Here is an 18,823-nt window from a genome sequence, read left to right as displayed (position 1 = left end):
CTAAGCTGTCACCACCACTGGCCCTCAGTGGATGCCCAGTAAAGAGTGAAAGCAGTGGAAATGTAAAGTTTATCTGAGTAGTTGCTCAGCTTCCTCTCAGCTTTCACCTCAGAGGACTGTCAGAGTTTGATGTGGCTCCTCTATTTAGTAACCTTTAATAGAGCTCTCCTCAAAGTGTGTATTAAGTTTCTTGTAACATTGTTTCAGTTCACACCGTCCTCTTCACTACTGGAAGAAGTATCTCCCCTTTTTGTTCTGAACCTGGATGCTACTAGTGGCATTTCATAAGTTCTGACTCTCATTCTGGAAGAGACAGTGAGCTGACAGCCCCTTTTATACCTCTCTTTACCACAGTCTTTTCTTAGACAGTCTCTTTCGTAGCCTAAACTTTTAAAGATACCTAAATTTTCTTCATGTTGAAGATGTTCTTTGCTGTGATTATTCTAGAAGGTTACTTTTCCCAACCCTGTAACCCTGCTTATGCTTGAAAATATCTTTTTTTTTTTCCAAATCTAAAGAACAAACAAAATATCAGGTTAATCCTAAATCTCTATGCTTGAATAAACTCGGTTTTCTTATCTATCTATTTTTAGTACTTTATAAATTCTGATTTTTAACCACAGTTGAGTTATAAAGTGAGAAAATTCCATGAAAATATGTTAACTCCGAGAATTTGCTTATCTTAGAATCCTAGATTAGTTGGTTTGAAAGGAACCATTAAAATTTATCACATTCAGCCCCCTTGTAGTGAGCAGGGACATCTTCAGCTAGATCAGGTTGTGCAGAACCCCATTCAGCCTGGCCTTGAATGTTTCCAGGGGTGGAGCATTTACCACCTGTCTGGGCAGCCTGCTCACCAGTATCTCACCATCCACATCATAAAAAACATCTTCCTTATGTTTAGTCTGAATTTACCCCCTTCTAGTTTAAAACCACTGCTCCTTGTTCTTTCACAACGGGCCCTGCTAAAAAGTCTGTCCCCATCTTACAGACCCATGTTAAGTATGAAAAGGCTGCATGCTATGAGGTGTCCCTGGAGTCTTCCCTTCTCCAGGCTGAGCAATTGTGTCTTTCCCGTTGGAGAGGTGATCATCCCCATGGCTCTCCTCTGGAGTCCCTCTGTCAGGTCCCTTCCTGTGCTGGGAGCCCAGAGCTGATGCAGCACTGCAGGTGGGGTCTCAGCAGAGCAGAGGGGCAAAATCCCCTCCCTGGCCCTGCTGCTCACACTGCTCTGGATGCAGCCCAGGGCATCCTGGATGGCTTTCTGGTTTCAAGTGTACATCGTCAGCTCATGTCCAGCTTTTCATCCACCAGCACCCCCAGGTCCTCCTGGCTGGGCTGCTCTCAGTCCATTTGTCCCCTGTCTGTATTGATATCAGCAATTGCCCTGACCCAGCTGCAGCGCTTTATTAAATAATGTCATTGGTTGCAACATTGACTGCAACACATCTAGAGTTTCTTTAGTGATCTTGATTACTTGTTGATTGCTTTGAGCACACTTCAAAGCCTTGACTTCTGAGACTTACTTAATATTCCTTGGTTTTTCTGTAGCAAAACTTCTTTTTTTTAAATGTGGGCTAAAATAGTTCAAGGGCCCTTATTATTAGTTTGTGAGAATTAACAGTGGGTGTGTTAGCCTTAGTGTGTTCAGATATATTTCGTTTTTAATTCACCAAGCTGTAGCTGTATAAGGAATTTAAATCTTGATTTTAAGTTTCAGTATCAGTAAAATGCATCTTCCAAAATATAAACAAGTTGCAATGAAATGCTACTAATTGAATAACTACTAATAAATGAGATCAAAAACATCTCAACTGAGTTTTGTTGGTTTTAACTGTACATATTAGTGTTTTGCTTGAATAGCTCAAGATATGGTTAGGATTTCTCCATTGGTTGAATGCTCTTGTTTTTAAGCTTTTTTAATTAGAAAAGATTGTGATAGTCAAATGATAGAAAATAATATTAATACTTTTGAGATAAATGCAAGGATGATACAAAGTAGTAAGTTTACTAAAATTTCAGGTGGCTAACAATTTTTTATTTAAGAAATGTTGGGTTTTAAATAATACTTTGAATCTCCTCTGGCACCTCAAAGTAGTTCCTTTTCTTTTTCTTTTAGTGAAGTGGCAAATGAAGAAAAGGATTTGAGTGAGGCAAGTATTATTTTTTTTTACTAATAATTCTTTGTTTTTTACTGCGGGCAGATAAGATTTCCTTTGGGGAGCAAATGTTACTTTAGAGATCTTTAAGAAGTAGCTCAAGTCAGATTTCTGGCAAAAGTGTGAAGGCTCTCAGGTTTGGGTATTGTATTTCAGTTAATAGATTAGTTATATAGGAATATGTGATGTGGGTTGGGTACCATGGGGTGACAAACCACCAGAGTGATAAAAACCCTGAAATTGCTTCTTAAAAAATAAATAAAATCAAGTTTGACATGAATAATTACATAATTGCAATGTTTGAGGATAAGTCTGCATGCGAGTCAGAGTCCTGTTTGAAAGTTTTCTTCAAGAGAACAAAAACTCAGTGAATTATTAAATTGTAGCAGTGAAATTGTATTGTTGAAGACTGTCACCTCTGAAAGACTTGGGATTTGAATAGTCAAACAGTAACATTCAACTAAATACAGAGGCAGTTTAAGTACAAGAAAGTTGATGTACACGGTGAAGGTGAGCATAAGCTTGTTACCTGAAATATGTCTCTGTCTCCAACCATATATCATGGGAGTACCCCTTTGAATTGCTGTTGAGATAAGGTTGTAATATATGACTAGGACTGTAATCTCCCATTGATCTAATTGAATCCTGGAAAGTATTGTTTTCTATATCTGTCCATCATGCACAAGTATTAACTATACTGTGTGTTGACACAGTGGAAGTAAAGGAAGAGCGCAGTCTGTTACAGTCACATGCCTAAAAAAGATCTGCTTACATGCTTTTTCCTTTTTTCATAAGGCATAGTATGAGTTCAGGCTTTTTCATTCTTCTCCTTTGTAATTCCTGCTGTATGCAGGAGCATTTTAGTGTTAGAAGGGTTTGGAGAATGCTATTTAATTAGTAATTCTTCAGATATTCAAATATGCCTTTCTTAAGCAAACTGGATTTGGGGTGTGTAGAACATGGATTTATTAGGTTAAAGAATAAAAATTTAAATAAACATACCTAATTAAGCCAAAGTTAGAAATATGAAGGCTTTTTCTCATTTTTTCCTGGGGAGGTGTTCTCTTTAGATTTCATTACATTTAAGATTTCAGCTAAGATGTAGCACTTCAGGCAGTTACCTGGGTCTTGTGAAGTGGTACTATTTTTTTATGATCTCTTGGAGTTATTTTAGTTAACACATCACAGGATCACTTTTGCATTTACACAGCTGAAACGTGTTGGTAGTTTTATAGCCAAACCTGGGAGCAAATAATTCTTCCAGATCTTCGTACTTCCCCCAGCGTACAAGCCCATAGCATGTAAGAGAAACTCTTGTTAGTATTCCCTAAGCACCTAGCCTTGCTGTTCATGCTATTAAATACCATCCTGTTTCTGTTACTGCAGTCCTCAAATCTATACATTTAATTCTTTGAGAGAGCCTTTGTATTAGCAGTACCTCATAGCTATTTGTTAGGATTCTTTTTGTGCCCAAGTCATTAATGAAAACATTATATGAAATCTATTAACAATTTTTTTCTCACCAGTGACATTTCTTTTCTGCACAATTTCCTTTCCTCTCCCTATTTGTCTGTCAGTTGCTGAACAGTAAGTTTCATGCAGTACTGTGTGTAGATAAAATGAGTTATCCACCCCTCAGTTCAATAATCTCCTTCAACAGGAAAATCATATTACATATAGTAGCCAGTAGTCATTCTGTCACAAAATGTCTCATTACCATTTTTATTTTCATATTAAGGAGGAGAATAGGACAACTCCACCCAGCTAATAACAGCAGTTAGAAGTAGTACAACTTTCAGGCAAGCAGTTCTGCATTTCAGTGTCACATGGAGAACAATTATCAGCCAACAGAACAGCCACTTCCCTTTTGAGGTGCCATGCAGTTCAGTCTGGATTGTTGACTCTATTGTTAGATCTGTTTGTTGATATCAGATGGACTTATGAGAGAGAGAGGGACTGAAGGAGGAGACTGGGTAGGAGAAAGGAGTAGAGCTGCAGGAGGGAAAGCAGTTGAAGAGGAAGGGCATATCCTATTTTCTCAGTGTTTTTCTAGAAGAAAAATGGTGAAATACTTTGCAAACTGAGGCTGATGGGTCGTTTGGGAAGTAGGGGATTTAGCCAAGTGGGACAAGTTAAACCATTTTGTCTCTCCATTTTTAAACCCTCTTCCTGTTACTCAGATGTCTGCAATTTTTAACTAGCTTACTACTTAGCAAATGCCATTTGTCTAATGTTGTACATTTTTATTCCAGAAGTTCTGTCCAATTAATTGTGTGTCACTGTAATGCTTTTACCTAAGCCCTAGTCAAATCTCCACCAGGAGCCTGTCTTTATCCTTGACTGTTAAAGACTTCGAACACAGTCCTGTCACTTTTTTTTTTTTGGACCTCCCCCTGCTATTGAGGTCTGTAGTCACCCATCTCTCTGACAATTTATCATGTAAGCAAATCTTCTACAAAGTCTCATTATCTCCTCTGTCAAACAGTATCTTTCTGGTAAATTAAGGGAAATGCTGATCCTGTTCCAGTTTGTCTTCTCCTATTAAAAAGGAACAGACAAAACTCCCCCAACAACTTTTCTGTCTTTTCATTGGCAAAATATTCAGCTGTTTTACTGTGCTAAATATTCAGAGATTTCTTTCTTATTTCTCACTGGTCTTGTCTTGCCTAAATCTCAAATCTAAGCATAGTAGTCTAAAGATTCCTAAACAGTGACTCCACTACAACTTCTGAAATCTAATTCTTGATTTTTCTCTTCTATTCCCAAACTTTACCTCTTGCTGCTTTTATTCTTCTTATTCTCTCTTTCTCCATGTTTATGGGCATGGTCTTCATGCTACTCTTCCTCCTACCTGTGTGTAACACCCAGGACATGTACATGTTCTTCCTTCCCAAGTGCTTATGTTCTGGCAGTCGCCTGGATACAGTGAAGTCCACTGGATTGCTATTTCTAAGTGTCCTTTCTGTCTTTGGCTAAAATTAGAATCACGTGGCATCTTACGCTTTCCTTTTGCTGATGAGCATCACACCAAAGTAAATGTGAAAAGATACACCATGTCATCTTCAAGCTGTCATTCTTCAGTTAAGGTTCATATAGACTTCCTTCTTCAACGAAGGAAATAGTCAGACTTAGATCCCTTGGTCTAGTCAGGCCATTTGTTCATTCTCCAACTATTTCTCCCTTCAAATGTCTTTGATCCAAGGTGCTTTATCCCCTTTTGCCTACCTGTGCTAGGTATGGAGGCCTGAGGCCTCTCCTTTGACCTCTGTAGCAAGCTGCAATGATCAATTCCACAGGTTTTCACAGCTTATGATGATGATCAATTCATTAAGCTTGTAACAATTTCACAGTTATAATCAATTCGTATTTGTAAATTCCCTAATGGGATCTGATGGGCTAACCTCTTCTATCCCATCCTGACTGTAGTATAGCCATGTGGTAGGGAGTTGTTTCTTTCAGTGGAAAATGAAAGATGGTACCATCATGTCTTGATACAATTGAGACAATGGTATTGTCTCAATCAAATTTTTGATTCATGAACAATGGTACAGGTAATATCAGACTGCTGTGGTGTCATCTATAGACCTGTAGGAGTTAATAGTCTAGAATAGACTGGTTTAATTTTTTAGCCCTTACAGATAAGAAGTAATTTGTGTATGGAAAAGAAACTGTCATGTTTGTAAATTTTTGTTACCTCGACATAAATAAGGATATATTTGTTTGAAGTTTGCTTTTTTCTCGGAAGAGGTTATATTTGTAAGAAAAAGATTTCCATATTTGTCATTCTGTACTGAAAAAGATCTGAAGTAGTTTTATCATTTTAAATCAATAAAGGATGAAGAGGAACAGGATGAAGATGCTGATAGTGTAGAAGATGAAGCTGCTAGTAATGAGAGATTTCAAACAAAGGAACGCATTGCCAAGAAACTGAAAATTGATACAAGTGAAAACACTAAACAGCAACTTCAAGAGGAAGAAACCAAGACAGAAAGGAAAACAACTAGTCGCAGGTAAGGATTGTGTTGTTTGGTATGTGTTTTTCTTTAGATTGCTTACAGTTTTAAGATTTTCATAATTTATTGATTCCTTGTATGGGAGTTTTATTTTTCCCTGTGAGTTAGAAATAAAGCGTCTTTGTATGTATTTGTCAGTCTTTACTTTGTCTTTCTTCTCAGTTGTAAGATTGAGTTTAGCAGTTCTTTACCTGTGATAACACACAGTAGTAACACATAGTAGCCATCCACCCCTGAGACTCACAGAAAGGAGAGTCATCCAGTGAAGTCTGGTATAACACAGTACTCACCCTGCAGTATACCAGCCTTCCAACACTGCAGCAGTCTGTTTTTCTCTACATCTGTTTTTCTCTACAGACATAAAAGCATGGATTCCTGTCATGTAATTTAGTTATGCCAGTGTTTGTGAACATCCCTTCCAACTCATATGATCCTTCTTCTCACCACTTTTCATATTGATCATGATGTCACATGTCCTGAACTACTTCTTTTGTCAGTTGGGGCCACCTGTCCTGGCTTTGCCTTCTCATACCTCCCAGGCACTCCAGTTCTCCTGCTTCCAGTACAAAAATCAACAGTCTTTGGCTCTCTATATAGCAGCTCTGTGTTCAACACAAGTCCAAAGCGCATCCTCATGCTGGCTTCTGCAGAGAAAATTAACTCTACCTCAGCTGAAACCAGCATGAAATTCTGGTTCTGGAGCCCTGGTTTTCTATTTTTCAATTTTCCTTTCTCTCAGTAAGAGCAGTACATATTAGTACATATAGCATAAATGGCAGTACATAAAATAGAGTATCATGATTTTATGGCTATGTTAGACATAACTAGGTATTTTTTTAAAGAACATGTATGAAACATCTTGTAAAACAGACTCCCTGACTTTCCTTTCTGTTGTCTTAAAAGTTGTGATGTGTGTTGCTTTGGGAATTGGCGGCTGTAGTATTGCTGCTGTAGACAGATGGTCCCCAGGAAGTAGAAATCAATGAGTATGATGGATAACTTCAATCCCAAAATCTGGTTACTAGTCCTGTGGTTCAGATTGACACAATGTTAAGCTTCTGAGAGTCAGTGAATTGTTCTTGGTTGGGGAGAATAAACAATTACAGTTTAGCATTAGATAGCCATATTCAGTAGTGGAGGCAAGGACTTAAAATTTTGAAGGTCTTTAAGAAAAGCTCTCTCTGAAAAAGAACCTTGAACTATGTGGCAGCCAAATAACTTCTTTACAGCAGCAAAGGGCTTTGGAATCTGTACATGTTTACTGCCTACCTATTTGTCCAGCTACCTGTGCACCAATCTTTTTAATTGTCCCTGGGGTTTTATTAGAATGGCTGCTAGAAACAAAATTGACTAAGGTGTAATAGCAAGTTTGTAGCATGAAGAGAATACAAGGCAAGAGGGTACCCATAGGAATGAGGTACAAAAGGCCCAAGCTTGCATCATATTATAGCTTATTTTAAGAGACATTTGTGTAGTCAGTCTGTAACCTGCTGGCTCTGCATGTGGTCGGTCAGTGTGCTCTGTGGTTATTCTGTTCTTTCAGGGAGGCAGTAGTAATAGTATTAAGGCCAAATGGGTTATCTTAACTCAGAAGAGGGTTTTATTGGTTGCCTTTTTAGCAGTTGGGAGCCAGAGCCTTAGGAAATACTGCTTAGTATCACAAGTAACATAAATTTCTAGACTTACTGTTTTCCAAATAATTGCAGTCCTCTGGCATGAAAATCACAGGCACGATATTGTTTGTTATAAATAATGTGTTTTTACATTTGAGGTCTGTTTAGATAAAGTAAGATAAACAATATCAAGTTTCATTGTCTGAAATAGTGACTATTTTCTCAGTGTACTGGTAATGTTTAATAATATACACGTGGGCGTTCACCACCTGCTGTACTCAAAGCCTGTGTTTATCAGAGGCAGAGATGTGGGAGGTGTAAATATCAAACAAAAAGTTGGATGGACTATCCGTAGCTTGAGGGTAATGTCTACTGACGTATCATAGGGTGAAGAAACTTCTGATATCTATCAAAATTTCTTCTCATCAGATACTTAAGTGTGCTAGTAGAATAATAGAACTTCTAACAACATTTGTTTCAGAGTACCGTTTTTAACATGCATGACGTCATCTGCAAAACTGTATTCATTTGTATCAGTTTCTTTTAATCCAAATGCATTTGTAAGGTCTGTTTTAGAGAAGCAGTAAGTAAACAATAGATACTTTCTCAAATTCATGGTACTGGAGATCCAATACCACTTTTAAATGCAACCATACTTGAAGTGCTCAAATGGTGAGGTTAATTTCAGTCATTTCAGTATGTGTTTTAACCTCTTATGTATATTTTTAAAATAGCTTTTTTTTGACAACTTTGTATTAGATAAGGAAACTTGAGAAAAAGAGCCTCCCAGTCATTCTGGCAAGTTGTTAGAGAAGTTCTGTTGGTCTGGGGTTTTTTAGAAAGCTTAAACCTAAACTTCACACTGTAAAACAGCTGCTTACATATAGGAATGTTTAGAGATAGAAGAAGTGTTTGCCATCATTGCGTAAGTAATAAAATTTCTCAGCATTGCATTGAGTTTGTAAAATGGCAGTGGCTTGAGATGACCATCTGAAGGCTTCAGAGTAAATAGCCCTCTTGTAGTCTGGTAATTAAAAATATTTCTTATACATTTCTTTTCATCCTGTAGGTGGAGCTCGAGTGCTACACATTTCTGCTTACTAGCTTTAAAAATTTTCCGTGCTTATTGTTTACAAGACATGCAGTATGGGGTGAAATACAGTGAACTGTACAGTTTTGCACTGGATAATCAAGTTCAATTGCATCCTTTTAATATATGTGGTATTAAATGGCAATACGAAATAACTGCTTAAAATAGCTAAACTATTGAGGAAAAGAAGCTGACTTTATGAGTAGTTCAAATTAAATTTGAATTTAATTTGGCATTTCCTCTTGTATATTTTCTCTTAATAATCCTATAATTTGCAGTTGAGCTAAGTAATCACATTTATTTTGTTTTACAAACTATTACCATCCCAAGGAGATGAATAGTAGTAAATACTACTACTACTATTAACTGTTTTAATAGTTATTAAAGTATTTTATAGTAGCTCTATTGGCACTCCTTTGCATTCCTGTTATTTTCTTATATCCATTTGCTTCTCATGGGTAAAATAAATCATATGTGAAGCTTTACATATTTTCTGTGCATATATAAGTAATTAGTTCCTTCATCCTTAAAGCAGAAACATGTAACAGTTTTTAAGATGTACTTCCTCAGGCTTAGTTTTTTATTGAAAGACAACATGATATTACTTGGACAAAAACTTACACCCCCACAGTCCTGTCACCTAGACACAATCATAATAAAAATAGTTAATAATGCTGGGCAGGGCTTCAAGTTCATGCTAAATCCAGTTCAGACCATACAGTAAAAATTGAATATTGTCAGGACACCTCAACATTTTCTTGGCATCGACATGAATAAACATTGCCACACTGAGCATGCGAATTTGCTTTTCTAAAATGCTCATATAGTACTGTGGTGTGGAAAAGCCAAAGGTAATTTTACATGATCACATGGAAATCTTTTTTAAAAGATCTTGAAATCAAAATTTTTCTCTTTATAAATCTGCAGTTGTTATAAATTGAGTTAGGTACTTTGTATTTGTAAATTAATAATTTATGTTGAAATATCTTGTTTTAAATGTATTTATTGTGTGATTGTTTCCTTGTGCTTATAATACAAGCATTACACAGTGAAAAATAGTAAAAATGTGTATTTGTATGTTTCTACTTATTTTATATGTTTCTACTTATTTAAACTTAATCTAGTATCTCATCTTGTGTTTAGCAACTACTTTTCTGTTAATGTTGGCTGTTAATAATATAATAAAATGATGCAAATACCATATATTTAGAGCTACTTACTTTGGAATGTTAAGTTTTATCTGTTTCTATATTAACAGATATGTTTCTTCACAAAACTACTATTTTAAATTTAATAACTGTACTTCTAATCCTACTAGCATTTTCTTCAACTAAGGGTAACTTACTATCAGGCTTTGTCAATTTAGAAAATAGACATTATATGTTAGTAAAACTGGCTTTTGAGGTTCTGAATAGAAACTCTTTTTGCAACTCTCTGAACTCTTTGACTTCAAACTTCACTGTACCTAGAGAACTGCTGCTGTTTTCGTACAGCAAATTCAGGTATTCTTTTAAGTGTTTTAAGCCGAAGGAGACAATTAGATAAACTGTGTATCTCATGCCATAATTTACTGCCAGTTACCCTTGTATTGAACTCACTGTTTGGCTACAGCTGAACTGGAAAGGCATTCAAACATAATTTTTTTAGATATCAAGAGAGCATAGTTTGCTCCATAGTCAGTGAGTGTATTCTCTTCCAGTACTTAGATACATGATTCCTAATGGTACCTCTTCCAGTTTTACATTTTAACTTGTCTGGGTTCAGCTTGTAGCCACTGAATTACTTTTTGCCGTGCCTTTTTCTGAAGTTCGCTTCAGCAGGCTGTATTTTCTTACTTCAACCACTTAAATTCTAATTGAGTCCTTTCAATACGCTGTAGACATTGAGTTCTTTCTGGCCTTCACAGTAAGAAATTTTTTTCTAGTCTTCAAATTACTTTATGGTTTCGGTTCTTTACCATCTCCAATTTTTCAACATTCTTTAAATCTCTTTCATCATTAATCTCTTATTAGCTTTAATAATGCTGTATGCAGAGAGCAGCAACTTTTTTTTTACATCAGCCCTTCATACAGATATTCAACTGCTATCACTTTTGTTGCTTGGGGTTTCCAGTTTCTTTTCAGTCATTGCTCTCTGAGAATTAGTTTGTCATTTTCTCTGTTTTTTAGTTCCTAGATTTTGGCAATTAGATCTTCAACTTTTGTTTTATTCAGCAAGCCCAGGTTGCCTAGCAGTTCTGATATGACAATTTGCTACTGTGACAGTTTGTACAATTCACTACTAATGGATTTAGTAGAGTTCCCTGGAGTGAATAGGTATATTTCTACTCAGTGCTTATGTGCCTCTGACAACTATTTTAAGAAATAACTTCATAATCTATTTCTTGAAGATGGTCTTCTGGCCTGTTTTGTGTTGCTATTTTTTTTAAGACTTCCTTACATGTATGTACTGGGAAGCACATTTTCAGCTTTTTTGGATTGATTGTAAAATTAGCCAAGTTAGCAACCAGTCAGGAACTTATGCTTAGTTCTGCTAAGAAACTCCCTGATAGCATTGTGTCAAAATTTATATGCTACTCTGAAACATAAATTTCCCCTCTTTCGATTTTTTCTCAAAATGAAGCTCATTGTACTCTGAAGTTTAACAATGCCAAGTGCAAGGTGCTGCGCCTTGGTCAGAGCAATTCAAAGCACAAACACAGAGTGAGCATCAAATGGATTGAGGGCTGACCTGAGGAGAAAACTTGAGGGTATTGGCTGGCAAGAAACTTTACATGAGCTGCAAGCATGCATTTGCAGCCCAGGAAACTAACTGGGCTGCTTCAAAAGTATGACCAGCCAGGCAAGGGAGGTAAAACCTGCATGAAAGATGGGGATAAACTTTTTAGCAGGGTCTTTTACAATAAGAATAAGAGGCAATGGTTTTGGTTTTTTTCCAAAAAAGAAAGGGTTGATTTAGATTAGATTTAACAGATGTTTTTTACAATGATGGTGGTGAAATGCTGAACTGGCTGCCCAGAAAGGTGGTGGATGCTCCACCATGCAGTTTGTTCAAGGTCTGGCAGAGCAGAGCTCTGAGCAACCTGATCTAGCTGCAGATGTCCCTGCACATTGTAGGGGCCTGGAGGCAATAACTGTTAACCATCCCTTCCAACCCAAACCATTCTAAGATTCTTCCTCTTGAATCTCCTTCCAACCCAAACCATTCCATGGTTCACTATCTCTTGCTAAGGCTAATGCTTGTGTTTCATGAGGAAATTGTAAATACTTTTATTTTATTAAAAATCATTAATTATGTATTTCAGAAAAGGCTTGTTCACTCTGTGTTTAATACACTCCATTTGTATGGATGTTCTTTTAAAACTAGGAGCCATCATTAGTAATAAACTGGCAAAACATCTTGTGTTGTTCAATTTTAACTTAATTTGAAGCAGGCCATTTTGACACTAAAATGTGTCCAAAGCTTTAAACAATTTTAAGCAATTTATATTTAAGTGGATAAATTTCAACTTCATGCAAAAGTAGCTGTTTAATCACATATTGAAATAATTTTAAATAATATTGAATAAAATTCTTACCAGTATTTCTGTAAGAGTGCAAAAGCTCCTATAATGATGAATTTCAAGAGAGCAAATAAGCAAGTCCTATTTCAATTCAGGGTATTGAAATGTTTCTCTTAAATCATAACTTTCAGTGGCCTTTATTACACTAAACATATTTAGGATTGTTCTAAGTGTTCTACTTGTTGTCCTTCAGCAGTTAATATATTTCCATTTCTGTTCTTTCACTCTTGGTTTGAATTGTTGTTTGAAAAGCTTCTTGGAGAAGTACTTGGCATTGAAATGTACTGATACATATAGAGAACAGTATGGCAGTATATTAGTCTTTCTGTTGTTCTGTATCTTGATTGAACTGTTTCCAAGCAGAATTTTATAAGGTTAGTTATTTGCATTAGATACAGTACGTCAAGAACACTAGGTTTTTCTTAGTTCATCATATTAGACAATTTTTCTTGTTCATCATAAATTGTTGAGAAGGTATTAGTTAAAGCATGCAAACTTGGCTGTAAGGACCTGACAAGATTGTAGGAGATAATGCAAGTAGTACCTTACCTATGTATTTTCAGTGTGTACCAGGACAGTGCTCTTTCACTAGAGAAGCACTTTATGGAAATCTGAGCAGGACTCAGCCTCAGTAAAGGGGTAGAATTTGGATTATTACTGAAAGTAATTCCATTATTTATGAATTGACTTTACAGCATAAGCACAGGGAAAGCACCTGCCAGTTGTCAAGATCAACACATTTTCCAGGCATTATGCTGTAGTTAAAGGTGCTCCAACATACAATCCTTGCCTCACATGCCAAACTCAGCTTGTACTCAGAGCACAAGTGAGGCTTTACCTTTGAAGAGTTTTGGAGATTATGTCAGAAATTAAGTAGACAAAATGACACATGCCTCCAGTGGTTTTCAGATAGGACTCTCCTGAATTCTAAATACATTTAAAATTGTTTTACCAAAGGGTGTAACTTGTGTTAACACTGTCTTGTGTTTTATAGCCACAGCAATGATATGCAGACATGCATAAGCTGAAGCTACCTTCACAGGAGAAAAGAAAACCTTTTTTTTTCTCCTGTGGCGCTAAGAAGAAGTACAGACACTAACTGGTGGGAATTCATTGGCTAGGTATCAAAAACAGTGGGAATTGAAAGTAACCTGAAAAAGGAACTTATTTTTTATGTATTCTTTTAAAACCCAGTTTTGAGTGTGTTAATACAATAGCAGTACTAAGTTTCTGCCTTTCAGAAGGTATAAATACTTCCACATATTTGTAATTTATAAACTGAACTTTGTTTCTGTTCGGGAGTTCTTTGGCATCTGTGAAGATATCTTTATACACCAGATCCCCAGGAAAAGAATGTTAGATACTTTTATGGTGCTTTGCTTGATATTGACTATGGCAAATATTAAACTAGAAAATCACACACACACACACAAATTCACTACAGATGTAAAGAGAAAAAAGGAAGAGACTTTGTTTTATATACTTCAGGTGTCTGAAAGAAGGGAAATGTTTTCAAAGTATTTTGGTTTGGTACTGATATCCTAATTTTGTAATTATATCTTATACAGTCACCCACAGGTCCTGCATTCTTACAGTCATACTTACCTACTTGTCAGATGTTTATTTTGATGGGATTCTACATTAATTCATGTGTATTTTGTATGCTTTGAGTGACTTGTATTATATAAATTCAATAAGGATTTGAAATGAAATTGCTAATTTGTAAATTACCATTTATCCACAGTCATATGAAAATGCTCACTTTTGCAAATGTTTACATGACTCAATGATCGCAGTAAAACTATTAATGTAAACAAAAATTCGTAAATAAGCCTCACAACCAATGAAGTTCCGTTGGACTGGAATTTGATGATAATTTTATGGTATGAGGATGAAGGAGAGAAAAGAATATTTTGGTGAAAACAACAGAAAACCCTTGGGATTGAGTGACTTTTTCTTTTTAAGACTGTCTCAAGAGATTGTTGTCTTCTGTTCCTGTCCACTTGGCCTGGTTTTCTTGCCAATTTTAGTACAACTAGAGTATTCTACTTGCTTGTGGCATTCTCTGTAGAATAGATTGCTTACACAATCTCAGTACATCAAATTCTAAAAAGTCAGCTACAAAAACCAAGGCCAGAAGTAAGCTGTCATAGACAAGAGACTTCTAAGCAAGTTTTAGTGGTATAGAAGGTGGTTATGACCTTCTGTCCACAGTATACTGTATAAAAGACATCAGTCTTACAGTGGAATGGGAGCAGCCTCTTGCTGGGACTAGAACCTTGAATGACATTTACTCTTGTTTTAATCTTTATATGTTTTATCAAGTCATTTTGTTATTAGTTTTTTTCTCATCTTCTACACTAATCTCATAGTATGAATGCTTTAAAAGTGTATTTAATTTATATTTTCTTTTGCTTTATATATTTCTTTTCCTCAGTGCATGAGGGATCACTTCAGTCTATTTTTTTGTAAGGATAGTAATAATATTTGGTTTATTTAAGTGTAATGTTTCATATTTTTCTTTAATATATTCCTAAGTCATTTTTCAACTGATGATAGTGTCTGTAATTGTTTAAGAAGCTGTAAACAATTACCTACTTTTCCTGTAATAAAAATTAGTTTTGAAGTTACCTGCAAGTTTAAGAATCTAGTGTTTCTTTCAATCTGCATTTTTATATTTTATTCAAGAAATTCAGTATTTTGGACACATATTACTGACACACAGAAAAAAAAAGATTACTCCAGAATTGTTTTCAGCAATACTGAAATTATATTCTGAATAAGCCTATTTTCTTAGTGCTAAGGATTGCACGATTCACTTATTCTTTTCAAAATAATGTAAATTTTTCTCCCTTATTACGTTAATAATATTCATTGTAAAGACAAAATAATCCCAGACACACTCTTTGTAGAGTTAATGATTGGCAGTAACTTAAAAGCAGACTATACTATATTAAACACAAACCCAGATTGTTTGGGCACAAAAACCAGAATCCCAGCACTGAGATTTTTCTTGGCTAAGCATCAAAGCCTGTTAATAGGTAGAGTGTTAGGCTGGGACAAAGACGGGATTGTTACTGTGGTATATTTCATCCTGCTGCTACTTGGCAAGACTCAGTGTATTTTTAGGTGAAGTTTGTGTGTGCATTTTTCAGTCACCTGGAAAAAAGGATGCGTATATGACCCGTGAAAATGCAGTTAGCATAATGGGAGGTGAGAACGTGTAATCCTTATTATACAGTGAATTGTTAGCACTATATAGTGGGCAAGATACCATTTCAAAGAGTTGGAGAGTTCTCAGTTGTTTAGCTGCACATGTGATTTTTTTATTCTTGTAACATAACAAGATGGATTTAGCAGTGGTATAGCCATGTACTTTTTAATTGCTAAATGTTCATGCTCCATTTCCTTTCTTTATTTCAACAGAGTTGAGTAGCATGGGAAGAGACTTTTTGAGGGTTTTCTTTCTATGGTAGGATATATTTTCTATAAATATGAGTGGTATATCTTAAAGTGGCACTGAAGTGAAGGATGACTGGAGTATGTTCAAACAGTTTCTTTAAACATCACGTTTGCTGTGTAACTGTAGACATTCAATCCATATTACAATTCAGTATTTTTATTATTTGTACATGCCTTTCTACAGAGCCAAGCAGGTAATAAGTATTTTTAATATAGTGTCAAAGAAGTGATGTTGATTACTGGATTCTGGTTACAGGTTTATAATGAGTAATGGTTTGTAAATAAAAAGAAAATAATTAAATTATTACCTAAAAAGTTGTGTTACATTTCTGATAATTAGTAATTATAGTAGTTGATAATTTGATAATAGTGAAACAAAATAAATTACAAAACTTTCTGAACTGAATCACAGAATGGGTAAGGTTGGAGGGGTTGAATAAAATCTGAATCAACATGAATAAAGGAAACCCAACTTGAATCCTTATAAGGGTATATCTGCTTCTAATGAGAAGAAGCTGTTTATCTTATGAAAGTGGAAAACATCCAAAAAGCCTGAACCTTGACAGGATAAGGTAGAAAAGGCTGCTATGATCATTTCATCCAGTGATTTACCTAATAGAGCACGCAAGCCTCCTAAATTATTTTAATCTCATTCTTATCTTTTGGTGGAAAAAAAATCCCATTTTAATGTAAAGAATATACCCCACAAAATTTTTTTTTGGTAATTGCCTTTCTTATTAAGTAAAGAAAAATGCTACTGCTTTTCAGTCTTTTTTGCTCCTCTTGGACCCTTTTTCACCCATCTGCTGGCCTTCTATTAACATATCTTTATTTGCAAATTCTACCAAATTTCTCTTGGACTTTGGTGCATCAGGTAGATTAAGCATTAATCTTCTTTTGTGGCATTTTACAGTTTTCCCCAGCTTTCGTTATGTGTCAGCTTCATCAAATACTATGCTGTGGTTTTTTTCTTCACACAAGATAGTTTGATAGTCTGTCTTTTCTTTGTGTCCGCAAGTAGTAGAAATATTTTTTTTTATTAATCTAAGTTACAGTTCTGTTATTTTTGCTGAAAAACACTTTATCACTCTGAGGCATATAATTATTGGAGTTATATTTTCTCATTGTAAAGAATAACACTACTGTTTCCCCTTCTTCTTTCACCCCCTGGTTCTCTAAATTTTTCCCCCCATTTTATTCACAACCAGTGTTCCTCATGGCACAAAGAAAAAAGCCTTCTAAAAACACTTGGAAGCAAACTGCATGACCATGTTGCTTCGTTTTTTCCTCTGATGCTTATTTTTACTTGCTTTTCTTTCTGTTTTTGGATAATTCAAGAAAACAGAAAAATATGTCATTCTCAGATATCATATCGGCCTTTCTCTGATATATGAACAGAAAGAGCTATTGAATCTTTTTTTTTCTTTTCTACATTTTAAGTACTTTTCTTTTTTGGGGTGGGGGGGTTTAATCCCTAACATAAAACAACAGTAATAATGTAGGGTGGTTTCTGTATATGCTCAGATATGAATGTCTGTATATCTTCAGCTGTGTCTGTTGTAAATAAATGGACAATGATTGCTAAACCATCAGTTTTCTACATAAAAATATTTTTACCCTGTGAAATAAAATCTGAGGGTAAGTTAAAACTTTTTTTTTTCCTATGTGGTCCTGTTTTTTGATTCAGGCCTGTGGCAGCAAATTATGAGTACCCATCTTTACCCTTTATTCCCTACAGTTGTTTATTCTTTGTATTTTCCTGGACCTTAAGTATAAAATTGATGACACTGGTAAAATCAAAGTATAAAGCCAAATATCATGTGTTCATGGCATCTTTTTAAGTAAAATTTTGATTATAAAGTAATGGGGGGAGTTTGTATTTAAGTATGTTAAAAGCTGTAAATATGTGTGTCTGTGAAGGAACACCCAACAGAAAACTGATCTGGTGAATTCATGTAGCTTCTCCTTATTCTACTGGAGATTACTGTTGTCTTAAACTCAAAATACCTTTACTAATAATTGGACCAGGTATTACTAGTTTCTGTAGAGCATGGCATTTTGTAGAGTCTGCCTTTTTTACCAAGAAGGTCTAAGATGTTTGGACTAACACTACAGAATGGCTGTTACTCTGAGGGTTATTGGGATATTATAGCATCTGGCATGAGGAAATAACTCTGGTAATACAAGTAGCACTGTTAATGGCAGTGGGACTAGCAGTTCAAAATACACAATTTCATGGAGCTGGCTATAGCTTGTGAATTTTCATTTTACAGTTTGCTCCTTTCACTGACATGTTTTCTAGGTCTCCTGGGTCTCAGGGCTCTGAGATTAGTGGCACTGCCCCTTCATTTTCCAGCAAATTAGGGAATGCTTTGAGGCATCGGACAGATAGGGATCATAAAAGTGAGCAGAAGAGAATAATGTAAAATGCTGTTATGCTGTATTATTCTTGTCTGCTCATTTCTAGCTAAGGGATATTACAAAAGAAGGACATATTGCTGCACAAGTTAATGAGAAGTCAGTCTGACTTTTAGTGGATTTTCTGCATTACTAAAGAAATGGGGCTTAACTGTCTGCAAAAAGAACTCAGCTTTAAAAGTTGTATAAACCATGTTACTTCAGTGTAGAATGGAAATCTTAAAATCACGCCCAGCCTGTCAGATAACGTGTGAAGACACACTGTGTGTTCTTGCACACGTTCTTAGAGTGGGGTTGACTTTTTTGGACTACATGATGGTGTGTGAAGTCAGTGTGGCTTATTGGGTCCTGCAAAATCTAGGCTGCACCCAGCAATATCTCCATAGTGTCTTTAAACCTCCAGAATGTGGAATGTACTGAGACATACTCACCTGGGAGAAGTGGGGTGGAAAGGTAATTAACAAAACCAACCAACCAACAAAATGAACGCGTTATTAAAAAAAAGC

General features: G+C 35.7%; 1 protein-coding gene across 2 annotated transcripts in view; it reads left to right on the top strand.

Moving 5' to 3' along the window:
- The window catches only part of CWC27 (CWC27 spliceosome associated cyclophilin), a 100,288-nt gene that overhangs the window by 8,842 nt on the left and 72,623 nt on the right, over positions 1–18,823 (top strand). For both annotated transcript variants that reach the window (XM_030969526.1, XM_030969527.1), the window contains exons 9-10: positions 2,120–2,153; positions 5,994–6,169. In XM_030969526.1, the coding sequence (XP_030825386.1) occupies positions 2,120–2,153; positions 5,994–6,169 (210 nt within the window). The remainder of the gene's footprint in view (positions 1–2,119; positions 2,154–5,993; positions 6,170–18,823) is intronic.

Source organism: Camarhynchus parvulus, chromosome Z, assembly GCF_901933205.1.
Source record: "Camarhynchus parvulus chromosome Z, STF_HiC, whole genome shotgun sequence".
Classification (NCBI taxonomy): domain Eukaryota; kingdom Metazoa; phylum Chordata; class Aves; order Passeriformes; family Thraupidae; genus Camarhynchus; species Camarhynchus parvulus.
This window is presented reverse-complemented; position numbering and strand designations above follow the sequence as displayed.